This window comes from Ahaetulla prasina, chromosome 14 (genome assembly GCF_028640845.1).
Source record: "Ahaetulla prasina isolate Xishuangbanna chromosome 14, ASM2864084v1, whole genome shotgun sequence".
Classification (NCBI taxonomy): domain Eukaryota; kingdom Metazoa; phylum Chordata; class Lepidosauria; order Squamata; family Colubridae; genus Ahaetulla; species Ahaetulla prasina.
Genome location: NC_080552.1, coordinates 19,283,396 through 19,296,546, shown reverse-complemented (window position 1 = coordinate 19,296,546; position 13,151 = coordinate 19,283,396). Strand labels below are relative to the sequence as shown.

The window sequence follows — 13,151 nt, the reverse complement described above, 5'->3', positions numbered from 1 at the left end:
CAACCTTGGTCACTTTAAGACTTGTGGACATCAACTCCCAGCTTTGCTGGCTGAGGAATTCTGGGAGTTGAAGTCCTCAAGTCTTAAAGAAAGTGGCTAAGGTTGGAGACCCCTGGTCTAAATACAAAACTCTTCAAAAAACGAGTTAATCGGAAAAGAGTCCTGATCTCTAGCTGTCTGTACATTAACATGGCTCTCCTACACAGATCACGACAGAGGAGTTTTGGCTGATCTCTTACTAACCATCTGGAGTTCTGCTCGCTCCTAACTTTGACTTCTGCTCCTCCCTTTTCCATTCCAGGTTATTCCAAAGGACTATAAGACTATGACGGCCTTAGCCAAGGCCATCTCAAAGAATGTCCTCTTCGCTCACCTTGATGACAATGAGAGAAGGTAGGTTGGGATCTGGGATGTTAGTTTGGTCATTAAACATCTGCAAGAAAATAACCAAGCTCAGAGAGCAGCGAGGACCTCACAGTCCTCCTCCTCCTCCTCCTCCAAACCTCACAAGCCTATGATGGCATTACCTAGTTGGGTCATGAAACGTCTGCAAGAAAACAACCAAGCTCAGAAAGCACCAAGGACCCCACAGTCCTCCTCCTCCTCCTCCTCCTCCTCCTCCTCCTCCTCCTCCTCCTCCTCCTCCTCCTCCTCCTCCTCCTCCTCCTCCTCTTCTCCGCAAACCCTACTCCCTTCTAAGACTGATGATGTAACCTTGTTGGGTAATGAAACATCATCAAGAAAAAAAACCAAGCTCAGAAAACAACAAGGGCCCCTTAATTGTCTCCCTTCTCCTCCTTCTCCTCTTTCTCTTCCTCCTCCTCCTCCTCTCTGCAAACTTTACTCCCTTCTAAGACTGATGATGTAACCTTGTTGGGTAATGAAACATCATCAAGAAAAAAACCAAGCTCAGAAAGCAACAAGGGCCCCTTAATTGTCTCCCTTCTCCTCCTCCTCCTCCTCTTTCTCCTCCTCCTCCTCCTCCTCTCTGCAAACTTTACTCCCTTCTAAGACTGATGATGTAACCTTGTTGGGTAATGAAACATCATCAAGAAAAAAAACCAAGCTCAGAAAGCAACAAGGGCCCCTTAATTGTCTCCCTTCTCCTCCTCCTCCTCTTCCTCCTCCTCCTCCTCCTCCTCCTCCTCCTCCTCCTCTCTGCAAACTTTACTCCCTTCTAAGACTGATGATGTAATCTTGTTGGGTAATGAAACATCATCAAGAAAATAACCAAGCTCAGAAAGCAACAAGGGCCCCTCCCTTCTCCTCCTCCTCCTCCTCCTCCTCCTCCTCCTCCTCCTCCTCCTCCTCCTCCTCCTCCTCCTCCTCCTCCTCCTCCTCCTCCTCTCTGCAAACCCCACTCCCTTCTAAGAATGATGATGGGTATTGAATATCCAGATTGGCTTTCAGCCAAAAGGTGGATTGCATCAAAACCCTTCCCCAAAACAGTATTTTTGTCTCCCTAATGAACATTTGATTCTATGCTTCACCTCTCCATTGTGTTCACCTGTCCAAAACTTTCTAAAAATCCTGCTTTATTATTATTTTTTTTAAAAGGGGAATGCGTTTTTACATTAATCCAGTTTGATCCAGCTGCTGGTTCGCATTAGCGGATTTATTTTGGAAGAACCTGGTTGCCTTCATTTTTTTCCGGGGTGGGGGGGTGAGGGACCCAAACTGCTTTGCATTGTGTGAAACAGCTGGTAAAGTCTCATCCTTTACACAAAAGTAACCGTTTCTAAGGTTTCCAGAAACAAAGGTGGCCTTTGAATTGGCTACAACAGCTGGAGGAATCTGTTGCATTAGACGGCGTCTCAGCTGCCCGATGCAGGACAGAGACGGGCGGTAATAGCATATTTGAAGCGTTTAGTAATTCCAGATTTGTCACGTTTTAGAGAGACGTCTGTGTCTTGGAAGGGAAGGGAATATTGCAGAGGTCGCCCTTGATTTTACAACAGTTCATTTAGTGACCATTCCCAGTTAACAACGGCACTGAAAAAAAAAAGCGCCTACGGCAATTTCTCACACAACCGTTGCAGCCTCTCCCATGGATCACGTGATCCGAATTTCAGATGCTTGGCAACTGATTCATATTTACGACAGCTGCAGTGTCCTGGGGTCCCGGGGAATCTCATTTTGCGTCCTTCTGACCAGCAAAATCAATGTGGGGAAGCCGGATTCGCTTAACGACCATGTTAGTAAGGGTTGACGTCTGGTCATCCGAGAGACTGACCATTTCGCTCTTTGCCAGTTGGTGTCACTGTATTCAAGATCATGCTCGTATTGTTAGCATTATTTAAAAAAAGAAAAGCAAAGCAAAGCAAAAATGTATTTGGAGACCCACAGTCATAAAACTCTAAACACACGGCTAAAACTTTAGACTGCCGTTGTGAAGGTCATAAATACAGACAACCAGGGGTGGGCTGCTGGGGGTTCGCAGGGAGAACCTCTAACTAAGATTCTGTGCAGTTCGGAGAACCCCCAAATCCATTGGTGGGTTGCTACCGGTTTGCCCCGGATTGGGCGAACCGGTAGCGGCGGTGGTGAGAGAATCCGCCCATCCACCTGGACACTTCTGTCGATGCGCAGAAGAGTTGTGCGTGCCAGTGCGCCCACACACCCATGAGCGAACCAGTAGCAATGGGATTTGAAACCTGCCCCTGTCCAAATCCCACTCCTGGCTGGCCCCACCCACCGTGCCCCTCCCCTCCCAGGAATCTCCACGTGGCCTGTTTTGGATACAGGTAAGTACAGGGTGTGCATGGAGGCTCAGGAAGGCCAAAAAACAGGCCTACTGGAAGTTCAGGAGGTCCTCCAGAGCCTGGGGAGGCCATTTTTGCCCTTCCGGAGGCTCAAGGAAAGCCTCCGGAGCCTGGGGAGTGCAAAAAAGCCTCCCACCCCCACTGTGGTGCCGGAGGCCAACTAGGCCACGCCCACCCAGCAACTGGGCAGAGAACCCCTTGCTAAAATTTTTGAAGCCCACCCCTGCAGACGACCATAAACAGCAGCCCCGGTGGAAACAGGCACTCATGCGATCCATGCAGTTTGAAAAGACCTCTCCTTTTTTGGGCCACACACTACAAAAACTGCCGATGACTTTATTTTTCATTAATTTGTATGCAAAGCGCTTGTGCATACGCGTTTCTTTACCCTGGCAGCTTAAAGCTGTGTGGACTTCGACTCCCAGAATTCCTCAGCCAGCTGGGGAATTCCGGGCGTCAAAGTCCGCATGTCTGCAAGTTGTCACAGTGGAGAAATATTGTTGGTCTAGACAAGAGCTGGGTAGTTCTCAACTAGTTTCGCTGAAATGACCTAGGGAAGGAGAAAATTCACACTGAGCTTTGTCTATCAAGGTCCCAGATTGGATTCTTAGCACCTCCAATGCACATCAGCATAAAACAAAGGTTCCAGGTCTGATTCTTGGCACTTCTAATGGAGCTGGAGAAATTCCTATGCTCCAGATTCTGGAGAACTGCATCAAATCAGTGGTCAGCCATATGGACGTTGATGGACTAATGAGTTGACTTAGAGTAAGGCAACGTCCTGCATTTCTTCTCAGCTGCTACTCCAGATAACATTTCACATGTTTAATCACAGCTGAAGGAGGGAAGTGAAAGCTCTAGAAGAATGTTTCTCAACTTCGGACACTTGAAGATGCGTGGTCTTCTTCTTCTTCTTCTTCTTCTTCTCCTTCTCCTTCTCCTTCTCCTTCTCTTTCTCCTTCTCCTTCTCCTTCTCCTTCTCCTTCTCCTTCTCCTTCTTCTCCTCCTCCTCCTCCTCCTTCTTCCCACCACCACCACCTCCTCCTCCTCTTCTCCTCCTCCTCCTCCTCCTCCTTTCCCCTCCTCCTCCTCCTCCTCTTCCTCTTCCTCCTCCTCCTCCTCCTCCTCTTCTTCTTCCTCTTCCTCTTCCTCTTCTTCCTCTTCCTCCTCCTCCTCTTCTCCAACTTTTCCTTCTCCTCCTTTCCCATCGTATCACAGTGTCCACGGCTTTGCATTTCGCCCACCACTTCGGTCTGCAGCCTCTGGTTACATGACCAAAATTCAGAGGCAACTGACTCATAGTTACGACGCTTGCAAGGCCCCGGGGGTGTGTGCCACGTGATCCCTCTTTCGTGATCTTCTGACAAGCCAAGTCAGTGGGGGAACCCGATTCACCTTAGTAACTTAACAAGTTACTACTTTAACAGCCGCAGCGATTCACTTCACAATTGTGGCCGGAAAGCTCGTACAGCGTGGCAAAACTCACGGAACAAATTTCTCACTTTAGCCACGGAAATGCGGGTCTCAATTGCGATAAGAAGTCAAGGACTACTAGTACCATCAATCGCCAAGACTGGCTCCATTTCCGGTTTTGTTTTTATTGTTTTTATTTATTTTGTCACAACAGTATATATAAGCATAAGTATGAAAGTAACTACATACAGTAATATATAAGCATATATATAAGTATGTAATAACTATATTAATTGGATAAAATGAAAGGAAACAATAGGACAGGAATGGTAGGCACGTTTGTGCTCTTATGCACGCCCCTTGCAGACTTCTTAGGAATGGGGTGAGGTCAATAGTAGACAGTTTTTGGTTAAAGCTTTGAGGATTTTTGGGAAGAGACCACAGAGTCAGGTAGTGACAACAACAAGATGACAGGACATGATCTGGTGGCCCAAGAATCCTTGGGACACTCCGAATGACCCTGACGTTGCATTTTGGATGTTCCAGTCATTGTCTCCTCCTTCGGCTACCCAGGAAGCCAGGATATCTATTACGGAACAAACATGGCTAGACTAATCACCCAACTACGTAGAGGTGGGTGGGTGGGTGTGCTTTTGTGAAGGCGGAGGGACAGATCCACAGCAGGTGGTGACGAAGAAGAAGGCAGCTGGAAGTCACATCTGGAGAAATGCGCTCTTCGCTCTGCATTCCTGCAGCTGTTTGGCCGGCCTGGTTCTGTTTTTAACATTCGGCGCGGTGGCCTTTCCTACCAGATCCTCTGCAACTCTTCTTCTTCCTCTCCGCCAGGTTCTTCAGAAGCAAGCTGTGGCATTTTTCTTCTGCAGAAGAAAAACCAGGCGTTCAGATTAGTGGGGGTCTTCCCCCAGGGAATCGGGCTAGATTATAAGCTTGCCTGTGCTTCTTCCAGATGGAGGCTCGAGAACATCGCTAAAACAGATGGGAGGACTTAAATCATGTCCCCTTGACTGCGCGAGAGAAGGAGGAGGAGGAGGTGAACATTCGTGGGCCCAAGAACTAGATTTTGGCCTGGAACTTGGGCTGACTTGTCCCAGATGAGGGTCAGGAGGGAAAGTGTGTTGAATTAACCGAAGACCTGGCTGTAGCAACAAACGTCCGCTTCGTTTGGAAATAACAAAGCGGTTCAGGAGAGGGCCGTCGTCAGACACGGCATCAAATTGCTTTGCAAAGGTTCCAGATTTCAAAACCTGACTAGGTGGCTCAGCGGCTGAGCTTGTCGATCAGAAAGGTCGGCAGTTCGGCGGTTCGAATCCCTAGTACCAGGTCTCCTGCGCGAGAAGGGGGTTGGACTAGATGACCTCTAAGGCCCTTTCCAACTCTTGTTACTGTTACGGATCTCCTAGGGGCAAGGGTTGGGCAAAGGCAGGGGTGAAGTCCAGCAGGTTCGGAGAACCGGTAGCAGAAAGTTTGAGCAGGTCGGAGAACCGGTAGCGAAAATTTTCAGTAGTTTGGAAAACCAGCAAATACCACCTTTGGCTGGCTCCAGAGTTGTGCCAAAATCTCCATTCCCACCCAATTCCAGGGGAAGGATACTGCAAAATGGGCCTCTGTGGCTCAGACTGGTAAGACAGTCTGTTATTAACAGCAGCTGCTTGCAATTACTGCAGGTTCAAGCCTCACCAGGCCCAAGGTTGACTCAGCCTTCCATCCTTTATAAGGTAGGTAAAATGAGGACCCAGATTGTTGGGGGCAATAAGTTGACTTTGTATATAATATACAAATGGATGAAGACTATTGCTTGACATACTGTAAGCCGCCCTGAGTCTTCGGAGAAGGGCGGGATATAAATGCAAATAAAAAAAAATCATCTCCATTCCCACCCCACTCCAGGGGAAGGATACTGCAAAGCCTCCATTCCCACCCCACTCCAAGGGAAGGATACTGCAAAGCCTCCATTCCCACCCCACTCCAAGGGAAGGATTTGCCGGTTCTCCGAACTACTCAAAATTTCCACTACTGGTTCTCCAGAACCTGTCAGAACCGGCTGAATAGCACCCCTGGGTTGACCCCCCAACTTCTTTGGGGCAGCCCCTCAAATACTGGAATGCAAAATCCCCCCCCATCCTACTTTTCACTAGACTAGACATACCCCATTCCTATGATGTACTGTAGTTGATAAACCAAGCAGGGCCTGCGGCTGCATTAATATTTAAAGAATATTCTGCGTATCAAAGGATCAATGTATAAAAATTTAAAAAAGGGGGGGGAGGAATTTGTCATTGTGTGTTTCTGCTTTGTCAAGCAAGGTTGATGTTGGGTGCTTACGGTTAACTCCCAAACTGGGTTTCGGCCGACCGTCCCTTGCAGCAAAAGTCAACTCGAACGAAGTCCATGAGCTGAAAATATCCCTGTGAATCATTTCCTTAAAAATTTCACTTCTAGAATCTTGTTTCCGCTTCGCAACAGTCGGGCTTTTATTCCTGGGTTAATCACTTTCTATATTTTCTCTCGGCATTACTACATTCTGAGAGGCTTCCTTTACTGTAAGTAGTCTGCGGTCACAATGGGAGGTGGAAACCTTGGCGTGACCTGCACAGATTTTATTTGGATTAACCCATTCTGGAAAGAGATAAGTGTCCTCTTGGGAATCGTAGCTGATTTTCAGCTCGGTTCGCAGAAAGCCGTCATCGCTTTGAAAGCCCTATATGGCTTGAATTTGAGTTATTCCCGAGAATATTTTCCTGTCTCGGATTTTATTTCTTTATTGGGTGTTCGTTTTACCGTTATTGTTTTGTAAGTAACTCCAAGGTGGTGAGCATACCTAATAGCAATAGCGTTTGGACTTATATACCACTTTGCAATGCTTTGCAGGCCTCTCTAAGCGGTTTACAGGATCAGCATATCTCCCCCAACAATCTGGGTCCTCATTTTACCCACCTCGGAAGGATGGATGGCTGAGTCAACCTGGAGGCGGTCAGGATCGAACTCCTTGAAGTCAGCAGAGATAGCCTGCAAAACTGCATTCTAAGCACTGTGCAGGCAGGCAGGAAGGAAGGAAGAAAGAAAAGGAAGAGTAATAGCAATAGTACTTAGACTTATATATCACTTCACAGGGCTTTATAGCCCTCTCTAAGCGGTTTACAGGATCAGCATATCTCCCCCAACAATGTGGGTCCTCATTTTACGCACCTCGGAAGGATGGAAGGATGAGTCAGTGGCAATAGCACTAGCACTTAGACTTATATACCGCTTCATACTGCTTGACATCCCTCTCTAAGCGGTTTACAGAGTCAGCCTATTGCTACCAACAATCTGGGTCCTCATTTTACTGACCACGGAAGGATGGAAGGCTGAGTCAACTTTGAGCTGATTAGAATCTAAACTTAGATTCACTCTGTAATACTGAATTCTAACCACGGCACCAATACTTCTTCCTCTTCCTACTTTAACCACAATGACAACCCTGTGAGGTGGGGCTAGAGACTGGCCCAAAGTCACCTAGCTGGCTTACCAGGCTAAGGCAGGACTAGAAACTTACCATTTTCTTTGCGTTTCCAGGTTAAAAATTCTTTGGTTTGGATCTCTTGATTACCCTGTGGCTACCTGTGGATTCACCAGTTGGCTGTAGCTAAACAACTCTTGCTTCGAGAGATATTTGAACCCGGGGTGGGCTTCAAAAATTTTAGCACGGGGTTCTCTGCGTGGTTGCTGGGTGTGTGTGGCCATGGTGGGCGTGGCCTAGCCAGCCTCCTGCACCATGGTGCGGGAGCCGTTTTTGCCCTCCCCAGGCTCCGGAGGCTTTTCTTGAACCTCTGTGAGGGCAAAAATGGCTTCCCCAGGCTCTGGAGGCTCGAAACAGACTCTGGAGGCCCATTTTTCACTCTCCTCAAGTTTTGCTGGCTGGGGTATTCTGGGAGTTGAAGTCCTCCAGGCTTAAAGTTGCCAAGGTTAGAGACCCCTGCCCTAAAGGATTTGCCATTTTGTCTAATCTTTGGCGAACAAGTTAGTGGTTTTTTAAAAATGAAATGAACCCAACTCAGCCTCGATTGTCCAGCCAGGAAGTGAATCACCTCACTTGTTTTGTAATCATATGAAATTAGATTTGTGAACCTCATCCTGTGGAGGATCTGTACAAGCAGGCGCGTGGATTTATGGAGAAATGGGCGTAGTCTACAGAACTAAGGACTAAAAAGGCAAAATTGGTGAGAGGTAACAAGAACGACAGAACGGAAAGCATTAGGAGAAACCCTTCCACACTTTCCACCTCTTACAATACTAGACAATGCAGTATCAACAGTAGAGACCCTCAAACTTCTAGGTTCTACCATATCTCAGGACCTAAAATGGACATCAAAAACGTCATCAAAAAAAGGACAGCAAAGAATGTTCTTTCTGCGCCAACTCAGAAAGCTCAAACCGCCCAAGGAGCTGCTGATCCAGTTCTACAGAGGAATTATTGAGACTGTCATCTGCACCTCCATAACTGTCTGGTTTGGTTCTGCAACCCAACAAGACAGACGCAACGCCTTCCATTGAGGACCTGTATACCGCACGGGTCAAAAACAACAACTAGTTAAAACAAGGCCATTAAGTTGTCAGTCCAAAGAATGTTTCTTTTTCTTCCATGAGAGTTCAGTTGTGTTTTCACAGTTGGTACCAGAACGGACTACTTACTATTTCCTTCCTTTCTCACTCCATCACCCCATCACTCTTTTCACCCTTAAAGTGCCACCCATAATGGCATCTATGCTGGGGTAGCTACCCCTTCTCCCCGCAGGAACCCCTTATTCTCGTCAACTCAGGATATTTACTTTCCCTTTATCTTCCATCTGAAAAAACAAAAGTTGAATTCTCACCCACCCCTCCCCTTTGACCTAAGGGCTCGGGAAAGGTTGCATCCTTCTGAGCGGTCTTAACCTGTCCTTCAAGGGATGCAGTGGCTCAAGGGCTAAGACACTGAGCTTGTCGATCGAAAATTTTCTTGCCGACGTTTCATTACCCAACTAGGTAACCCCATCAGTGTTAGGAGGGGGGAGGGAACATTGATGATGTTAACTATTTGGGTAACGAAACATCCGCAGGAAAACCATCAAGCTCAGAGAGCACCGAGGAGGCCTCTTAATGAAATTTGGAAATTCCCTAATCCAATCCTCTGCCCATTGGAGGTATCTTCATCCCTTTCAAAGACAAAGGACTGTCCGCTCTGCGGCTCACATGCCCCAGTGGTGTTTTAACCACGAGTTGGACGACAGAACCGCAGATGGTTGGCCTCGTGCGCGACATGAGCCCGTCAGCCGGTAAACTGGCGTTGCGCATTTTATAGACTTGTGCATGACTCACCGCAGCATCAAAAGAGGCAACTAAGGGCCGTAATAGCTCAGGCTGTTAGAAGCCTGTAATTAGAACACAGCAGCCTGCAATTACTGCAGGTTCTAGTCCACCAGGCCCGAGGTTGACTCAGCCTTCCATCCTTTATAAGGTAGGTAAAATGAGGACCCAGATTGTTGGGGGGGCAATAAGTTGACTTTGTAAATATACAAATAGAATGAGACTATTGCCTTACACACTGTAAGCCGCCCTGAGTCTTCGGAGAAGGGCGGGATATAAATGTAAAAAAACAAAAAACAAAACTATAAATGGCTTCCCTTTGGGGCCTAAGTTAAGCTTCATCAGGAAAGCTTGGTGGCTGACCGGCTAAGCCCTAAATTATGGTTTTCAAACCACATGGCGGGATCAGCATCCAGCCCAAACTAAACAGTTGGTATGATGGTTTAACCCCAACGCGTAGATCCTGCTAGCGGTCAGGGCTGCAGTATTTTAACCTTACTTTATCACACACAGCTATCTTCTCAGCAGTGGTGAAATTCAATTTTTTTTTTACTACCGGTTCTGTGGGCGTGGCTTGGTGGGCATGGTGTGGGCATGGTGTGGGGTGGGCATGGTGTGGCTTGGTGGGTGTGGCAGGATTATTATTATTATTATTATTATTATTATTATTATTATTATTATTATTATTATTATTATTATTATTTATTAGATTTCTATACCGCCCTTCTCCCGAAGGACTCAGGGCGGTGTACAGCCAAAATAAAAACAAACAATACAATATACAATTAAAACAAGAGTTAAAAAACTTATTACACAATTGGCCTAAAACTTTAAAAAACGTTTAAAATTCTAAAAACCCATTAAAATTCATAATGTAAATTTAAAAACCAACAAAATTTAAGCCAGCGAATAAATAAATGTGTTTTCAGTTCGCGGCGGAAGGTCCGAAGGTCAGGTATTTGGCGCAAGCCAGGGGGAAGTTCGTTCCAGAGGGTAGGACCCCCCACAGAGAAGGATCTTCCCCTGGGGGCCGCCAGCCGACATTGTTTGGCGGACGGCACCCTGAGTAGACCCTCTCTGTGTGAGCGTACGGGTCGGTGGGAGGCATGAGGTAGCAGTAGGCGGTCCCGTAAGTACCCAGGCCCTAAGCCATGGAGCCCTTTAAAGGTGGTAACCAAAACCTTGAAGTGCACCCGAAAGACCACAGGCAGCCAGTGCAGTCTGCGCAGGAGTGGTGTTACATGGGAGCTACGTGGAGCTCCCTCTATCACCCGCGCAGCTGCATTCTGGACTAGCTGAAGCCTCTGAGTGCACTTCAAGGGGAGCCCCATGTAGAGAGCATTACAATAATCGAATGTAGAGAGCATTAGCCCCATGTAGAGAGCATTACAATAAGGATAAAGATCAGGGGTGGGTTCTACTTACCTTTACTACCAGTTCGCAACGGGAGCGTGCGTGTGCTTGCTTTGCTCGCGCGTAGACGCTTCTCCGCTTGCGCAGATCATCCTTGATGACGTCGGGTGGCTGGGCAGAGCCTCCCACCGGTTTTACTACTGGTTCTATAGAACCGGAGCGAATCAGGAGCAACCCACCACTGGTAAGGATACCACAAAATTTCCATTCCCACCTCAATCCAGGGGAAGGATACTACAAAATCTCCATTCCCACCCCACTCTGGGGCCAGCCAGAGGTGGTATTTGCCGGTTCTCCGAACTACTCAAAATTTCTGCTACCGGTTCTCCAGAACCTGTCAGAACCTGCTGGATTTCACCCCTGCTTCTCGGCAGTTAGTTTACTCCTAGCTTAATCACAGAAACACCCCAGCAGACAGTAACTAAATAACAGAATAACAGAGTTGGAAGGGACCTTGGAGGTCTTCTAGTCCAGGGATCTCCAACCTTGGCAAAGCTGGCTGAGGAATTCTGGGACTTGAAGTCCACAAGTCTGAAAGTTGCCAAGGTTGGAGACCCCTTGTTCTAGTCCAACCCCCCCTGCTCACACAGGAGACCCCCCCCCTCATCCCAACAAATTCTGCAATAGTCTTAATGGGTGAACCCAGCCACTGCGGTGACTGGTTACTGGTGAAATTGTAAATTACTAGTGCGAAGCACAAAGATGGATCTGGATAAACCATGATACAGGAATGACAAGTCTTGCACTCTTTATGGTGGGCTGATGGGGATTCACAGGGGTTCAGGAGAACCTCTAGCTAAGATTCTGTGCAGTTTGGAGAACCCCCAAATCCTACTCCTGGCTGGCCCCGCCCACCCCTTCCCTCCCCTTCCCTCCCAAGAGTCCCCACACGGCCCGTTTTGGATGCAGGTAAGTGCAGGGTGTGCGTGGAGGCTTGGGGAGGGCGAAAAACGGGCCTACTGGAACTTCGGGAAGTCTCCAGAACCTGGGGATGGCGGAGCCACCTCCTGGAGGCTCAAAAAAAGCCTCTGGAGCCCAGGGAGGGCAAAAAGCACCCCCCACCCACCATGATGCAGGAGGCCAACTACGTCACACCCACCATGGCCACGCCGACCCACCACCCAGCCAGAGAACCCCTTGCTCAAAATTTTTGAAGCCCACCCCTGTGCGTCAAAACATCATGCTAGGCTTAAACGTAAGTTTTGGTTTTTGGTTTTGCAAACTCAGGCTATTATGGATTAAGGTTTCTATGCGGTAATCCAACCGTGAAGCTGTCCGTTTTGGTGGCCTTATTCGTCTCAAAAACCAAGACATACCTTAAACAAGCCGTGTTTCTGGGTAATGCATGAGCGCAACCTATAACGTTAGAGCTTCGAGCGAAAGTTCAGTCCTCTTTAGGCGTGTTAAAACTTGCAGTTCGCCTTTGATCTCTTCCGCAGTTTTCTATTTTTGGGGAGGGGAACAAAATCCGTATGTGATTTTTTTTTAGGAAAGGCAGCTGGGTTCGCTCGCCCCACCAATTATCCCGTCAGCAAAGCGTTCATGTCTGAACAAATTCTTCTGCTTTATTCTCTTATCGGTTGAACACCGAGCATCCCCTAACACGAAGGTTGTTGTCCTTCCCGCCCTCACTCCCCCTCGAACTCCAATTTAGAAGCTTAGATTTATCGCGACGAACCTTTCTACCTTCAAAGGGCACTGCGCTTCCTTCAAGCGGGTCATCGCGCGACCGCCTGTCGGTTTTACGATCTCGTTTCGCAGCGGTCGTTAAGCTAACATGGCCGTCGTACAGCGAAGCCAGCGTGGCTGTTAAAGAAACCCATTGTTTGTTTTAAATAAATAAATAAATGAATAAATAATCGAATCCCAAAATGCGATCACATGACCACGGGGGTGGGGAGGAGGGAGGAGTGGCCCTTGGAACTTCAGATCCGGGTTGTAAGTCTCTCTCTTTTTCTTTTTTTGGAAAGTCTGTAGTAACGTTGCTTGCTAAGTGACCGGGTCGTATGTTGAGGAGAACCTGTAGACACTGCTAAGAATTGTGGGAGTTTATCCAGACGTCTGGAGTTTTCCACATCTGGTTGGGGAAGGAAGTTTCGGGATTGACCTCTTATTACAACCCTATACTGGAGCTCCGAGCATCCTCTGTGCAGCCAAAAGAAACTTCCAGTTTCGGGATCACATCATCAGCATTTTTCTCCACCCTGTGAGGACCCC

The 13,151-nt window shown here is 47.7% G+C and overlaps 1 protein-coding gene and 1 long non-coding RNA gene across 6 annotated transcripts in view; one reads left to right on the top strand and one right to left on the bottom strand.

Annotated features, from left to right (window-relative positions):
• PRKAR1B (protein kinase cAMP-dependent type I regulatory subunit beta) overlaps positions 1-13,151 on the top strand; it is a 100,629-nt gene that overhangs the window by 24,745 nt on the left and 62,733 nt on the right. For all 3 annotated transcript variants that reach the window (XM_058157815.1, XM_058157816.1, XM_058157814.1), the window contains one exon: positions 302-393. In XM_058157815.1, coding sequence (XP_058013798.1) covers positions 302-393 — 92 coding nt within the window. The remainder of the gene's footprint in view (positions 1-301; positions 394-13,151) is intronic.
• Positions 3,965-12,749, bottom strand: LOC131185355 (uncharacterized). 3 transcript variants are annotated; one of them, XR_009152120.1, is made up of 4 exons: positions 12,613-12,749; positions 12,251-12,377; positions 7,131-7,224; positions 3,965-5,053 (listed from the first exon to the last, which is right to left on the bottom strand). It is a non-coding gene; the product is annotated as an uncharacterized LOC131185355 (long non-coding RNA). The 3 variants fall into 3 exon arrangements; XR_009152121.1 differs by having other exon boundaries at positions 12,621-12,735; XR_009152119.1 differs by lacking the exon at positions 7,131-7,224 and having other exon boundaries at positions 3,967-5,053.